This window comes from Hirundo rustica, chromosome Z (genome assembly GCF_015227805.2).
Source record: "Hirundo rustica isolate bHirRus1 chromosome Z, bHirRus1.pri.v3, whole genome shotgun sequence".
NCBI classification, from domain to species: domain Eukaryota; kingdom Metazoa; phylum Chordata; class Aves; order Passeriformes; family Hirundinidae; genus Hirundo; species Hirundo rustica.
In genome coordinates, this window is record NC_053488.1 from 12716852 (window position 1) to 12734041 (window position 17190).

General features: G+C 41.3%; 1 protein-coding gene across 3 annotated transcripts in view; it reads right to left on the reverse strand.

The window, feature by feature from the left end:
* The window catches only part of LOC120765578 (uncharacterized), a 74917-nt gene that overhangs the window by 56674 nt on the left and 1053 nt on the right, over nt 1–17190 (reverse strand). Inside the window, exons 4-17 of one of the 3 annotated variants that reach the window (XM_040090582.2) lie at nt 16973–17047; nt 15385–15450; nt 15097–15177; nt 14834–14899; nt 14546–14626; nt 10760–10840; nt 9713–9778; nt 9425–9505; nt 9026–9106; nt 6636–6778; nt 5430–5582; nt 3924–4078; nt 1239–1368; nt 118–284 (exon numbers count right to left, since the gene is read on the reverse strand). In XM_040090582.2, coding sequence (XP_039946516.1) covers nt 118–284; nt 1239–1368; nt 3924–4078; nt 5430–5582; nt 6636–6778; nt 9026–9106; nt 9425–9505; nt 9713–9778; nt 10760–10840; nt 14546–14626; nt 14834–14899; nt 15097–15177; nt 15385–15450; nt 16973–17047 — 1426 coding nt within the window. The remainder of the gene's footprint in view (nt 1–117; nt 285–1238; nt 1369–3923; nt 4079–5429; nt 5583–6635; nt 6779–9025; nt 9107–9424; nt 9506–9712; nt 9779–10759; nt 10841–14545; nt 14627–14833; nt 14900–15096; nt 15178–15384; nt 15451–16972; nt 17048–17190) is intronic. The other 2 variants (XM_040090584.2, XM_040090585.2) reach the window with 2 other exon arrangements.

Below are 17190 nucleotides of genomic sequence, written 5' to 3' on the forward strand. Positions count from 1 at the left end.
ATATCATAGCTTTCAGGAGTTCCAAGCTCTTAAAAATAAGGAGTGCTTTTAACTCTTTGGATACTTGGCTCTATACAAGTACATCTTCAGACATATTTCTATTTTTATTCTACTCACCTCTGAACTTCTTCAGGGAAAGTGGCACTAAACATCAGTGTTTGGCGCTTGTCTTTAGGTGGCATGTCTGGGAAAGATACCAACTTCTTCATATCTGCACCAAAACCCATATCAAGCATGCGGTCTGCTTCATCTAGCACCAAGTACTTCACGTTATGCAAACCAATCTGCAAGTATTTCAGTTAAAGTAAAACACCACCGGTTCACTGGCAGGATGCACTTACTAAATACCATAATTGCCAAAATTCACCTTTTACTTATTTCTTTCAAGTTAATAAAAAGTATTATGATTTGTTTACAGCTCAACCTCTGCTTAGCCTTTTAATCCACACAAATTCGCACACCATAGTGCTTCAGAACTTGGTTCAGCAATGTAAACACAAAGAGCATAGAGATCAATTATAATTCAGCCAATTTGTTTTGGAATTATGCCTTGAATTCTAGAAACATTCTCTCATAACCATCAAAGTGTCTCAAAAAAGGTTTTTTTTCTGGAAAAAGAAGTCAGAAGCACTATTAAGAATATTACAACTTCACCATTGGTGACAAATACTATCACTTTTGGCTGAAAGCCTGACAACTTTGTTCAGTGAATATCACTGAGTCACCACTCTAACAAGTGAAAATTTCAATATGAGTTTATAATGACGGGGGAAATAAAAATATCAAATATAGTACTATATAACCTGGAATATTTTGTATTTTGGATCAGTATGAAAATGGAGTCAGACAAATAAAAGGCCATTGTAGAAAAACAAACATCAAGTGAAGATCTATTATGGAATATACCACAAAAACTAAGTGAAAGTATTCCAGGTATTTAAACTATAAAATTTTATGGCCGTGACAACTGCAGCCACTTTGATTTAGACCGGTATTATCCAGCTGTCTCTGGAAGGTATTGAAAAGATCTAGACTCAGACTACTCCTCCAAAAGCCTCATGGAATTTAGACAGCCTAAGAAAACCTCACGTGTATTTCAGTGCCTGCACAAAGGCAGCATATAGATAAAGGCATTGAAAACCAAGCTCTGCTTCTGCTAATTCTGAAAAATGAAAAACAGTATTTTATCTTTTAGGTAAGAGTATTTAGGGAATTCAGATGAAGTGTTAAGATCTTACCGTTCCTCTTCCAATGATGTCTAGAAGCCTTCCTGGAGTGGCACACAGTATATTACAGCCTTGCTTTACTTGACGAATTGAATAGTCTGTTTGTGTACCTCCATAGATCACAACAGGTCTTATACAAGTTCTATTATGTAGAAAAGGGTTTGGATTAATTGTTTATGTAGGCAAATAGTATTGTTTCATGCAAGTTTGTAAAAAATAATCAAATTTACTGCAAATCAGTTTAAGAATGGTTTAACTCCTTCAGCATCTCGCTCAGTCCAAAAACAGCACTCAAAATCATAAACTCACTGAAAGTGAACTTAAAGTTCCCTCTCACACTACGTAACAGAGGCTGCCCAAGTGGCCTGCTAGGAACAAACACTTGATTTCACTTGCATTCTCCCCTCCCTTTAACTGAGACCTACTAACAGTAACAGTCAAAATAATGTTAAGACTTTGTCCCCTTTTATATAATATCCTCAGAAAAAGCAGAATCACCACTACATATGCCTCTGGAGCTTCAGAAGAAATCTCCACAGACCTTAAAAGAGAAAAATAATAAATGATAAATAATCTTTGTAAAGAAGCTAATCACATTAGGCATACAGGCCAAGGATTAGACAGCAAATCCACATACACTCACAGGATTCACTCCATACACTCAAGGACTAGACAGCAAATCCACTCAAAGACTAGTCTGTTCTTCACATCAAGCTTTTTGGTTAGATCTGCCAAGCAGAGCTACATCAAATACTCCTCTGTAGAAAACCGCTTCTCTAAGCAAGAGCCACCTTACACAGCTCTGAATCATGTTTACAAGCTCATCTTTATAATCTTCTGCTAAGGTTTTCACATGCATGCAATGAGTATTTTCACATCCAAATTCAAATGGTCTTTTACCAAAGTTACTAACTCAGCTTCATATGCAACAATGGTGCTCAGATTAACTTTGATAAAAATTTACCAGGTTTATCAGAACTTTTCAGAAAGCTTTACTCAATAATAGAAATTTCCTCTGGAATCCTGTAATTTCAATATTCATCCACTATTAATATACATAAGGATTTCATATTCCTATTTGCTAATTAAATCAAAGAGCCAAGATCATAAATCTCAACTGATCAATACGCATGCCCTCTTCTTCAGATACCACAGATTCACATCCTGATAGCATTTAACTTGTTCTCATTTTTACTACAGGCCAGCTGTAAGAGAAACTTTCTAGACTCAAGTGTTATTTTATGGTGAAATCAGCTGTATCTAGTTTAAAACAGCATAATGAACAAAATCAGCTACAAAGTTATAACAGTTTTAGAGATTAAGAAGCTGTTCCTAATAACCTATTCAGCAACTAGATATGCAAATATGATCATTCTTCCTGAAGATAGACAGCCTCTAAGTTAAGTCTGCTTGAACAAAGGCAAGTATGATTTATCCCACAAGATTCTGCAGTGATGATGTTCTCCATTTCACCTCCGAACAGTAACAAACTGTTACAGAGTAGATTTAGTTCCTTCTAAACCGCTGGTACAACCTATTACCAGTACACTGGTAAAATCTATTACTTAGTAAAAAGATTTATGACAAATCTAGCACAAATGTACTCTCATACAACATTAAAAGACTTAGTGACAAGTTTAGATCTCTTGTTCTGTTTTGAAAGCCTCAAGAGTTTCTCTGAGTTGTGACATGTCTCTCTAAGACCAGAAACACAGGGAAGTAAGAGTAACTAGAAAGAGTTACTACTAGAGTAACTGGAAGTTAACTACAACATGTAACACTCACCTCCAATTTGCCAAGATGAAAGAAAAGCAAGTATAAATTATGTAAGACAAGCTAGTAAGTTTCTTCATACTGAATACATCTAGTGCAGGCAGCCCAGTGAACAGCTGCAGTGCAAGCTGCTGACTGATCGCTGGATGGCAAGAAATAGCTGCAGCCCAAGCAAAAGACCATGAACTGATGCTGACCCTTTTCTTAACAAAAGGCACAAGGACCCACATCACTAGGCAGGTCACCTTACAGTCAGACTCTGCAGGAGCAAATAACTCAGTTCAAAGACCTCAAAATATTAAGTCCATAGACTGGGAGCATATAAAAACCCAGTGATTCCTTTGCTCAGGGGTCCCTTCAGAAGACACCCTGCTTGAACTGTTACGTGTTACTGCAAAGCAATTAAACTACTTGAAGGAAACAGAGGTCTCAGATTCTGCTATGGGAAACCTGGGGTCGAGCCAGCAAGGAAATCCCAACTCTTCGAGTTGTGTGTGTAGAAAATCAAGTAGGCAGCCAGCAGCTCACTAGAGCCACCTGCTGCAAAGGGACTTTGGTCCCAGCAGTTGAAGTCTCAACTTCATTGACTGCAGGAGTGGCTCCTGGGAAAGTTTTCTTAACACGTTTTTTTAAGAAATTTCCCTTTTCTCACCAGTAGTAAACTGAATATTTATCTCTGCTTCACAGTGGAGTAAGTGTTCCATTCACCCACTCACCAACCCAGTATCAGAAATTATTAGGCACTTAAATCCCCACTCATATAGTAAGAAGCCTGCTAACCAGTACTATAATCTGAACTCACTATAACCTAAACTCAAGTGTTTGTAATTTTATTTCCACTAAATATTTGCAAATATTTATGAAAAATAAATGCTGATTCAAGAAAAGTAACCATCAATACCAGGCAACAGTGCAAAAGCTTACCCATACACGAATTTTCTTGCTTCTAGGAAGATCTGATTTACCAGTTCTCTGGTTGGGGCAGTTATAATACATTCTGGTTCTTGCTGCTCTTTAAAGCTACTGGCAGTTACACCATTCCTCATCATTTGAGCCACAACTGGTACAAGAAAGGCTGCCTGGGGAAAAAAAAGCGCAAAACCAACACAGCAGTATTTGGGCTGTTTAGTCTTAAAAGATTTATCAGTCACATTAAAATCTATGTGTCAATCTTAAAGCCTGAATGATAGCGCACACAATGACCAAGGACATCAGACTGCATAAAGGTTGACTTGAATGCACAACAGAACATTTAAGCTTAGTTATCCTCATTCACCAGTATGCAAATCTCTCTCTGGATCGTAACAGTTTAATAACACAGGAACACAATCATGCAGTGGCCAACTTTCCATACATCTCCATACACTGGCTACATACACTGATAATTAAGTAACCCAAGACCAAAACCATCCTTAATGTGTATTAAAAGCTACAGGTTATCACCAAGAGGTCCATAAAGTAATTGTGTAACAACATCCTCCAGACAACTAGAATGGCAGATTAGTTTGCAACACAGCTGCACCACACCAGCACGCTTACTTCCACAGAAGACTAGATACCCACAAACCTTCAACTGTACAGCAGACCCGAAAGCACTGAGAAGGTTTAGAGCACAGGCTTCTGCAAACAGAAGAGGTCTTTCAAAAGAAGTAACCAGTAAGCTACATTAAAACAAAACTAGGACTCCAAACTAAACTGAACAGCAAAAAGCTACACTTCATAACTGAACATTCCCACCAGCTCTCAGTGGTTAGGTTTGGGCACACTGACAGTTCAAAAAGCTGAGACAATTCTCAGCTTCGTATCAACTCTCAACACTGTTTCATGATTAAAAGCAAATCACCTAAAACCACAACTGGTGCAGATCAGATTTCATCAAACCACGTATGACAAACTTGCACAACACAGTTACACTCTGGCATAAGTCTGAAGAAAAAAAAAAAATTAATAAAAAAGAAAACAAAAAAAAAAAAAAACCCACACAAAACTCACATACAGACAAAAGAAAAAAAAAGAAACAAAAAACCAAAACAAACTAAATAACCCCACTAAAATTAACCACCATCAAGCAAACAAACTAAAAAACCCACTAAATAAGACAACACCACACAACACAGAAGTCCCTACTTTCAACTGCTGAGTCCTGTCATCAGCAGTTTCTAGGACTGCCTGCCCGTACTTCTCAATCCACAGCTGTATCTCTGGAGACTGACCTGCCACATCAAGACACTGGTTTACCGAAATAAAGAATAAAGCCCAAAATGTGACAACCCTCTCATTGGTATCTGCGCCTGATACCTGCCACTGCAGAGCAAGGGATATTATTGACAACAAGCAATCAAGCACGTGACATGTGGGAGGGTGAGGCATCCTCCTAAAAGCTCACAGACACACACTTTCAGTAGAATAAATACTCCACAAAATGCTTACAGTTTTTCCTGATCCTGTCTGGGCACATGCCATTAAATCCCGTCCTGCCAGTATAATAGGAATGCTGTACTTCTGCACTGGAGTAGGTTTAGAGAATCCAGCTTTAACAATGTTCAGAGTTAAAGTATGACACATGTTAGTATCTGCAAAACTCTGTAAGAAAAAAAATTATTAACCGTCATTACACAACCACGGAAGGTAGAAGTTTAAAATCCAAAATGCTTACTGTAGGATACAGACATCCAAATACTAAAGAGTGTTAACTTTAGAGGTAGTCTCACCAGACATTTAGGTTGCCAAGGCTCCTAAAGGCAAAAGCCCCAAACGTCTCTAAAATCTGCTCATGCCACTCAAATAACACTGCAGGACAGTGAATGCTTTGAACATCTTCAGCAGATCTTATTTCCAAGACAAAACTTCTCAGAAGCCATGGATTCAAGCAAGTAAACTCACATAGCATGCTATGAAAAAAACCTGAAACTCTTTAGTTTCATTTCACAGAGGAGCTATACATGGGTCTCTGTGCTAAAACCAGTAAGGGTAGCTAAAACACAATCCTAGCCAGGACCAAAAAGCAACACAGGCAACAAGAATCAATTTAACTTCAGTGAGAACATCTTTCACAAGATGGATGGGGAGAATACCTCTGCATCTTCACTTTCAACACAGGTGCTATTAACCCCTCTGCACTTCTCATTCTTTCCCCTAAAAATAACTTTTTTCAACACTGGCCACCCATTATAGAAAATAAACTAAGTTATATGTTAAACAATGAACTGCAACCATGGAGAACAGGGCTAGAAATTACTTTAAAACACCCCTCTGTCCAAACAAATACTACCTCAACAGGTGTTAATTTACATTTTTGAAGATCCCTCAGTAATTTACTTCAATAAGGTAACTACACCAGCCTGCCCAGGAACTGCTGCAAAGACCTCTTTCTTTCAACAGTGGAACTGGTATTCTTCCACAATTTATTCTTCCTATATGTCCAGTATTACTTTCTCTGGACCATTTATATAGTTTGTCAGTTACTGTGAATTCAAATTTTAATCTTTCAAATGGGGAGCACATCCTTCCAACATCACACTATCAGCAAGATTCAATATTTTAATTAATATTTTCATAAATTGCAAATATTGACCCCACTACACATCCTTGTTAATCATGCTCCACATAAACTGTGAGAATAACCAATTCACTAACCATTAATGCTGCTGGAGGGTCCAGTCCTGAAACTTCAACAGTGTTTTCATCATACTTGTCAAAATTCATTCCCGTCTGATAACGTGCAAAGATGGCTTGTTCATCATCAGGTGGCGGAGGGGGCACATAAGTCACCTTTGGACCTTAATACAACCATTTAAGTTCACAAACAATACAAAGAGAAGTTAAAATACAACTGTTTTAAGTATGAAGCTACTGAAGTTAAGTTCAGTGAGATGTCATCTGGATTTCCCTCCGTTTTTCAGGAAGGCACAAAATTCCATATATTCATTCTACCAGAACTTAACTTTATATTATAAGACCTAAAATTTACCTCCATATGAGGTCAAATTTGTAAAGCACTCTCTCAGGTTTTGTTCCCGAGATTCGGGTGGTTTTAGAGTCTTTTCGCCTTCTGCAAAGCGCTGAGCCAGACGCAAGAGACGGAGTCTTCACGTTCTGATTTTCAAGGTTGCGCCATTTGTTTATTGTTTCTTGTCTTACAATTCTCTCAGTGCCCAAGGTCTGTGCAGCTGCTCGGGCATCTGACGACTCCTCCTCACTGGGCTGCCACTGTCCCTTACACTAATTGTTACGTACTCTTTATTTATCGTTATTTGCCAATACCTATCACTTACACTAAACAGGTCACCTCTACTCTGACCCAATCTCCTTAAACTACTTTGTGTCACCATCACTGCAGAAAATGGAGTGAATGAAGAAGAAAGAAGAAGCAAGAGACAATATCCCAAATCCTCCATCTTGCTCCCATCTACTTCCATACTAAAAACCCCAAACTACGGTTTTCCACCCTGTGACAAGCTAAATTACTATCTTTCACACTCTTGTGGCCTGTAATTCATCTAGCAGTGTAGGAAGCCTTTCTCATGGGCTGGGATCAAAGCCAGTGTCTCCCTGGCCTCTGTGCCAGGGGGTCCCAGACCCCCCTGTCCATGTCCCAGACCTCTCTGTCCAGGTCTCCAACCTTCCAGGGCAACCAAAGAATGCCCTGGACTCCGACAGCACTCATGTCTTACATTCACTCAAGAACCCCACTTCCAACAGGTACTCACAAAAATTACATTAGGCTCTTCTCTTATCATCCAGGCAGATACATGCTCCTAGGACACAAGGAAGGATATCTTTCCCACACAACAAATTACTCTTTCTAAAGATTCTCTTTCCACATGAGATTTCATACAGATAGATGCAACTGCTGCATACCAAATTCCAGAAGAGTTCTTAACACACTAATACTTTACGCTATAGCCATGAAAAAGGAATTACTGTTCTGTGTTAAGGATACAGTTATGTCCAATATAAGCACAGCACGTTGCCTCCATAAAGACTTAAAACTCCTAAAAATCATAATTTTAACAAAAAAAATCTGAAAAAAATTAGTTGAACTGAGTCAAATAGAAGCACATCAACTGTTCTTTAGATACTAAGTATCACTTCTGAATATGTATACTAATCACTGGATCACAGAATGGTTTGAGTTGGAAGGAACCTTAAAGATCATCCACTTCCAACCCCTGTGCCTCAGGATGGACATCATCCACTAGACCACACTACTCAAACCCCAGCTGAACACAGCCTTGAACATCTCCAGGGATGAGGTATCCACAAACTCTCTGGTCAACCTGTTCCAGTGCTTCATTGCAACACCCTCTGAGTAAAGAACTACTTAGCCATCTTTTCTACAATAAAAAGTTCTTTTATGAGTATCACACAAAATGTTCTTACACGGCAAATAATACATCCACTGACCATTTACACTGTTTTAATCCCAGTCCTAATTTGAGTTATGGTACTTCTCTGAATAGCATATTACTATACTCAATGTAGAACAGCATATATGTAGCCAGGTACAGTAGCATTGTGGCACAAGAATACAGCATGATTAAGAGGGAAAAATCCCTAGGAGACAAGACATCCCCAACATTAAAATAAAGTTAAATCAGGAATAAGTGGCCTGTCAGAACTATATACCTTATTTGTCAGCACTGACAATAAAATATTTCCCCTTACAGAAGGTAGAATGGTAAAAGTCTAGACTGACTCTTTCCAAACTTAGCAAGTTCTTTAATGCCTACTCTCAATTTTGGGGTTAGCAATTCTACGCCGCTGTGCATTAACTGAAACAGCATCACCAAGACAAAGAAGAAAAAGACTATGTAACAAAACAGCTTTGAAAATCCAGTAACTAAAATTCAAATGAATTACAAACTTATCTTTTTGTCTTTGTCTTACAACCCAGATACTTAGCATTTGCAGGAGGTTCTTTATAGGAAGAAACATTAGGGACAGTATTTGCCAGAATTAATGCTTTATCATTAATCACTAATGAGGAAATCCATACAGTTCACCCCACTACTAAAAAACCTCACCTGCACCACCTGTGAGTGCTCCTCTTTCTCTAGAAACAGGAGTGCCAGATCCAGGTACGTCCCTCTGCCCACGTTTCATACCTGTAAGTAAGAGACACGTAGCAGATAGCAGGTATAAAATTAGTATCATGAAATACTACTACTGAAGCCAGCTATTTACTCCAACAAATCTGCAGAGCAACCGTCTCAACAACTTCTTTAACTCCAAACTATACTGTATTGTACCCAATAACACTCATTTTTTAATGAGAAATTTCATATTCCACAACACAGCTGAAAAACAGAACTAGTAGAAGGAGTTTTCAGTTCTCTGGAGGTGGTTGTTCCCAAGGAGCAAGCAAATCCAGGAAGATCACCAAACATACGCTGTACCCATACAAACCATCAAATTACTCTCACCTTGTCCAAAGCCACCACGAAATCCTTTAAACCCTCTGTTCTGCATACTAGCACCATCTACAGTGTTTTGTTCTCGAAAACCTGCAGAACAGCACAGCACACAGTAACTCAAATTTGCACACTTCCACATGAGCAGATCAAGTGCCTTTTCTCTGGCTGAAGAAAAGAAGCCACTGCAAAGCATTCACTCTTGACTGCTAGCTCTCAGGGAACCAGCAAAGCCAGAATCAATGACCAGTGTGTGCTGGCATCATCCCAAACAGTCAACACAAAAACCCTTATTCTCACCTTGCCCAAATCCTTTAAACCCTCTGTTTTGTGTAGTGGCATCTTCTCCATTTCCTTCTCGAAAACCTGCAGTAGAGTACAGCACACAATCATGCGTTTGCCTGAATCTGAAGTTTGGCTGATTTTCATGTGCAGGTCAAGCACCTTACAACTGTTAATTATTCTTCTAAGTCCTTATTTTATTCATATAAAAAGTACAGTATACCAAAGTGATATTCCTAAATATATAAAAAATTAAGACAAGATATACTTTTTGGCCAGAAAGCATTCAGCTGTTCCACTGCACTGTAAAAATAAAAGCAACCACCTGGTACAGGACACCAAGCACAGCATCTGTGGCTTCCTCTCCACCAATGCCTGGTATATACCAGTATGTCACTCAGTTTGGGTTTTTCCCACATCAACAAATAAAAACTGCACCTTAAAGGTTGATGTGCAAAAGACAGCATCCTAAGTCTGTATCCATAAATACATTAGCCCTTAAATACAGCTTGCAAGTTACTTCACAATTGCTGCTGGAGAGTCTAACTGCTTGTCATCAGTACTCTGCATCGAAGTGCTGCTGTCTTGCTTAGTCAAAGAAGTCTGGCACCCCCCTACCATAATGAGATTCAGTCCAAAAGGTGGGAAAGTGGTCTTACTGTTTTGGAATAATAAAAACTGTGCTGGTTTTGTAAAAAAACAATTTGTTTTTCAACAAAAAAGAATTGCTGTCATGTATTAAGGATACCATTTATTTCCTCAATGGGTGTTACCATGATGCCTCTGTAACGCCTACTAAAAATCATTATTTGAACCAAAAATAGAGTCAAAACAATTGCTCTTCAGATATCACTAAGCACTTCTGAAAATGCATAGTAAAGACAGAATGATTTGGGTTGAAAGGGACCTTAAAGATCACCTAATTACAACCTCCCTGCAATAGACAGGGGTGCCACTCATTGATCAGGTTGCTCAAAGTCCCAAGCAAGCTAACAACAAGCTACATTGCCACAACTCACCAATGAGGAAACGAGTACAGTTCACCCCCACTACTAAAAGTCTCACCTGCACCATCTGCAGGAGCTCCTCTTTCTCTAAAGTTGAGAGTTCCAGACTGAGGTACACCCCTTTGTCCAACTTTAGTGTCTACAACAGACAGCGTAGTGCATATAGGGTATAAAATCACAGAAATCACAGAATTAACTAGGTTGGAAAGGACCTTTGAGATCATCAAGTTTAACCTATGACTGAACACAACCTCATCAACTAACCCATGGCACTGAGTGCCACGCCTAGGCTTTCCCTAAACACCTCCAGGGATAGTAACTCCACTATCTCCCTTGGTAGCCCATTTCAATGTCTCATCACCCTTTCCCTGAAGAACTTCTTGGTGATTTCCAGCTTAAACCTCCCCTGGTGCAGCTCAAGACTATTTCCTGTTCTACAGTCACCGGCTGCCTGTGGAAACAGGCTGATCCTGCACCTGGCCACAATCTCCTTTCAGGCAGCTGTAGAGAGTGATAAGGTCCCCTACAGGACTAAACACCCGCAAGCTCCCTCCACTGCTCCCTATAGGACCTGTGCCCCAGGCCCTTCACCAACCCTGTTGCTCTTCTCTGGACTTGCTCCAGTATCTCAAGGTCCTTTCTAAACTGAAGAGCCCAGAACCCGACACCACACTCAAGGTGCAGTCTCACCAGTGTCTAGTATGGGGGACAACCATTGTCCTGCTCCTGCTGGCCACACTACTGCTGATCCAGACCAGGATGCTACTGGCTTTCCTGACCACACTGGTTCATGTTCAGCTGGCTGTCAATCAGTACCCCCAGCTCTCTTTCTGCCTGTGTGCTGTCCAGCCACTTTGCCTCAGCCTGCAGGGCACTGTTGTGACCCAAAGGCAGCACCCAGCACTTGGACCTGTTAGACCTCATATCACTGGATTCAGCCCATTGATCCAGCCTGTTCAGGTCCCTCTGCAGAGCCTTCCTGCACTCCAGCAGATCAACCAACACACACACCCAACTTAGTGTCATCTGCCAATTTGCTAATGGTAGACTTAATCCCCTCATCCAGATCATCAGTAAAGTTATTAAACAGAACTGGGCCAAACACATCCCTGGGGGACACTGCAAGTGATTGGTCACCAACTGGATGCAGCACCATTCACAACTCTCTCGGCCAGCTGTCCAGCCAGTTCTTCACCCAGCACAAGGTCCAAGCCATGGGCTGCCAGCTTTTCCACATATATGCTATGGGAGACAGTGTCAAAGGCTTTGCTGAATTCCAGGGAGATAACATCCACAGCAGCCTTGCCCACATCCATCAGGTGGGTCACTTGGTAATAAAAGGAGATCACATTGGTCAGGCAGGACACACCCCTCCAAAATCTATACTGGCTGGGTCTGATCCTTTGGCCGTACTGTATGTGCCATGTGGTCACACTCAGGATGATCTGTTCTATAATCTTGCTGGGCACCAAGGGCAGGCTGACAGGCCTGTATTTCCCCAGATGTGACAAGAAGCTGCCCTTCATACACTCCAAGAACCTCCCAGACTGCATCTTCTCCACTGCGCTGAGTTCCCAGCAGATTATTTGGTAGGTTAAACTCTCCCCTGTGAACAAGGGCTGGTGATTTTGAAACATCCTCCAGCTGTTCACAGAGTAATTCACCTATCTCTTCATCCTGGTTAGGTGGTCCATAAGACACCCACCAAGATGTCAGCCTTGCTGGCCCTTCACTGATCCTCACCTACAGGATATCATCATTAATCCTAATTTCTACAGTGTTGAGTGCCTCTCTAATATACAAATGACCCCTCCACCTCTTCTCCCTTGCTTGTCCCTTCTGAAGAGTAAACACACATCCACTGCAGCACTTCCAAGATGGCTACTACATCATGGTTCTCCTTCTGAACATCAGCTTCCAGCTCATCTCATTACCTGTGCTGCATGCATTGGCGCGCATGTACTTCAGCCAGGCTTTCATCACTGACTCTGGCATACCACCCTTAGCCATTACTCTGGAAAGCCTGGTTTCAGCCCCTTCAAACCTACTTTAAAGCCCTCTCAATGAGCCCTACCAACTCTGGTCTAGAATCCTTGTCAGACAGATGGAGCCTAGCAAACAGGCCTGCAGTCATGAAAACTGCCCCATGATCAGAAAAAACAAAATTCACTGACAGCATCAGCCCTTATGCCAGTTATTTATAAGATGGGTTCTCCTGTTCCTTCCATCACTCATCTCTGCTACTGAAGGAAATGAGCAGAACATCACCCGCGCTCCTGTCCCATGAACCAACTGACCCAGAGCTTTGAAGTCCTTTTAAATTGCATGATACCCTTCTTGTCAACCTCATAACTGCAAACCTGGACAACCAGCAGTGGGTAATAATCAGAGGGCTGAACTAGTTCAGGGAGTCTCCTGGTGATATCCTAGTAGCTGGGCCCCAGGGAGGCAGCAGACCTCCCTGGGGGGTGGGTCCAGTCAACATACAGATTCCCTTAAAAGGGAATAACCTACTACAATCACCCTTCCTTTCTTTTTGTTATCTGAGGCTGTGATCCATCTGACAGAGGAAGTGCAACTAGAAGACCCTCCAGATGGATTCTTTAGTACCATCTGCCTGACCCTCTGGACCCAGGGTCTCATCCTACTCCATAAGGGTACCTGGGAAGGCAATGAAGTTAGGGAGGAGTATTTTTACCTCCCAAAGAAGGGACCTCTTTCCATTTCCCCTGCCATCTACTAGGTCTCCTCCTCCTCCTGCTTGATGGCAAGAGGGTCAAGGCTCCTCTGATGCCTGCTGAGCTTCTCTCACAGTTGGAAGGGTGTTACTCCCCCCATTTACTTCTCTTTTGCTTCCTCTAATACTCCTTAGCCTTTCCGCCTCTTCTTTAAGCTCTGTCCCCAGACAAAGCTAATCACTCACCTACTTACACCATAAGCCAAGGTTTTTTGCACTGTCCTCTGGAACTAACACCAGGCTCAGACACTCCCCACAGCCAGTGGCCTGGACACATGCTCCCCACTTGGGGGGATTCTGTTTGGGTTAGCAAACCCTTGCTGGCAGCAGCAATCGCTTTTGACCATTTGTAAATCAGTACTGGATCTAGAAAACTGGGGGGAGGAGGGGAACGACAAAAACAAAGAAAAAAAAAACAAAAACCACCAACCAACACCACACTCACAAACACAAAAAAAAAAAAAGAACGAACAAACACCACCCCAAACAAACAACCCCCACAACCCATCACCATAAGGATGGCTGAGCCCCACCTGCAAGAACTGCCACATGGAACTGGCATGCCACAGTTCCCTTTGGGGTCACACCCCCACTGCACTGCCACGCCTATTGCCCCACTCCTGTTACTTGACAGGCCACACCCCAGTTTGCCCACTCCTGGTCCCTAGTGCCCCTAGAGCATTTTAAATCACATTCAAGTGGCCCAAACACTGCCCCTCACTTACGTGAATGGCTGGCATGGGGGGGGAGGGTGTGAGGGAGGTTGCTTGAACAGCTCTTCTAAATTACATGCACATATACCTAAATACTGCAACTAAAGCCAGCTATTTGCTCCAACAAACCTGCAAAGCAACAGTCCCAACAACTTCATCATTAACCCCGAACTATACTGCACTATACCCAGTAATACTCATTCTTTAAAGAGAACTTTCATATTCCACTACACAGTTAAAAAACAGAACTAGTTCTGTTCTCAGAGAGAAGTTCTCAGTACTCTGCGGCAGTTTTCAGGGAGCAAGCAAATCCAGGAAGATCACCAAAAATACGCTGTACCCATACAAACCACTCAGCACAAAAAAACCTCCAAACCATCAAACTTACTCTCACCTTGTCCAAAGCCACCACGAAATCCTTTAAACCCTCTGTTCTGCATACTAGCACCATCTACAGTGTTTTGTTCTCGAAAACCTGCAGAACAGCACAGCACACAGTGACTCAAATTTGCACACTTCCACATGAACAGATCAAGTGCCTTTTGTCTGGCTGAAGAAAAGAAGCCACTTCAAAGCTTTCACTCTTGACTGCTAGCTCTCAGGGAACCAGCAAAGCCAGAATCAATGACCAGTGTATGCTGGCATCATCCAAAAGAGACAACACAAAACCCCTTATTCTCACCTTGCCCAAATGCTTTAAACCCTCTGTTTTGTGTAATGGCATCTTCTCCATTTCCTTCTTGAAAACCTGCAACATAACATAAAACAAAATAACATAGTTTGTTCAATTTTGCATGTATAGATCAAATGCCATTTATCTGGCTGAAGAACCAGAAGCCATTTCACTGCTTTCACCCCTGTACTGGTTGTTTTCAGGGAGCAAGCAAATCCAGGAAGATCACCAAACATACGCTGTACCCATACAAACCATCAAATTACTCTCACCTTGTCCAAAGCCACCACGAAATCCTTTAAACCCTCTGTTCTGCATACTAGCACCATCTACAGTGTTTTGTTCTCGAAAACCTGCAGAACAGCACAGCACACAGTAACTCAAATTTGCACACTTCCACATGAGCAGATCAAGTGCCTTTTCTCTGGCTGAAGAAAAGAAGCCACTGCAAAGCATTCACTCTTGACTGCTAGCTCTCAGGGAACCAGCAAAGCCAGAATCAATGACCAGTGTGTGCTGGCATCATCCCAAACAGTCAACACAAAACCCCTTATTCTCACCTTGCCCAAATCCTTTAAACCCTCTGTTTTGTGTAGTGGCATCTTCTCCATTTCCTTCTCGAAAACCTGCAGTAGAGTACAGCACACAATCAAGTGTTTGCCTGAATCTGAAGTTTGCCTGATTTTCATGTGCACCTTGTATCTGTTAACTGTTCTTCTCAGTCCTTGTTTAATGACTTCACCGAAAAGTCCAAAATGTAACTGAATGTTTTGCTTAAATCTGCGAGAAAAACCCGAAGATTTATTTTTGCCAAGAAGTCTGACAGAAAACAGTAAAACTCCCTGTACAATTTCAAGAAGTAAATCAAAACACTGGGTCTTTTAAGTATTTGACTTTACACATGTGTAATCTGATCAAGCCACTAACTTCAACTCTTCAGTAAGGACACAGATCAAGTCAGACTTCTGGTTCGAGGTCAAGTGACAGCATTTGTCCCTTCAGTTTTCTTAACTGGTACTAAAGAATAAGGTGGCAATGCCAGTTCAGGCCTGCTATGAAGGGAGGACTTGAAAACATGTCTTTCTGATCTACCAACTTCTACTCTTTTATTACTCAGAACTGCTTATGCAGCTGGCAGTGAGACATATGTGGTATGTTTTTATTTCTAATCCCTTTCCTTAGTCACTCTCCGGATGGGACTGGCAAGGAAATAAACATATGCATAAATATAAGTCATATGCATAAACACAGTATTCCTCATTTTACACTTAAGTTTCAGGTTTTCTCCAAGGTCCAATCACCTTAGATCTTAATTTAATCTTTATTCTTCAGCTGAACACCTGTTCTACCACATTGTAACGACAAACAGCATAATCTGGTACAGGACACCATTAAGTTCTCCTAGCACAGCCATCTGTGGCTTCTTCTCCACCAAAGTGGGGTGTTTATGTCAGTTAGTGCGGTTTTTCCATATCAGTTAGAGATATAAAAACTGACTCATATGCAAATGACAGTATCCTAAGGATCCATAAATACAACAGATATTATAAACAGCTTGCTTCATAATTGCTACTGGAGAGTTTACAGCAAAACTGCTTGTCATCAGTCATCAGCCCTAAACCAAACAAGGCTAACATTCACCGCCATAACAGGGTTCAACAAAAATGATGCAGAACCGGTATAGAATTTTTTCAAATAATAAACTATGCTGTACTTGACTAGGGTAGAGTGAATTTTCTTCACACCAGCTGGCACAGGGCTATGCTCTGGATTTCCTGGAAACAAAATTGATAATACAGTTTTTAGTTAGCGCTGCACAGCACTCACACTGAGCTGGGGCCTTTTCTGCTCCTCACTCCACCCCACCCGCAAGGGGGGCATGATGGAGCACAAGATGGGATGGGACAGAGCCAGGAAAGCTGATCCCAGCCCATGTGGCATCAAGCTCAGCACAGAAAACCAGGGAAAGAAGGAGGAAGAGGAGGGCATTTGGAGTGATAGTGTTTGACGTCCCAAGCCATGGTCATGCATGACAGAGCTCTACTTTCATGGAGCTGAACCTGCCTGCTGAGCAAAAGTAGTGCATGGCAAAATTTAATGTACAGTATACAACTAGCTATTAGAAATACAACCACTGCTGGAAGTTACCTTTGGCTTCAAAATTCCTTCCTCTACCAAAACTACTCACTGACTGATGCTGTGTTTTCACAAATTCATCAGCACCTATAATTAAAAAATACAATTAAGTTAAAATTCAAAGCTATCACTGACTCATTAGCTATACATATGCTACTGTATGATTGCAATAAACAAGGAAACACTGACAGTCAAAAGGAAAGTCTACTCATTATGTTCTCTATATAATT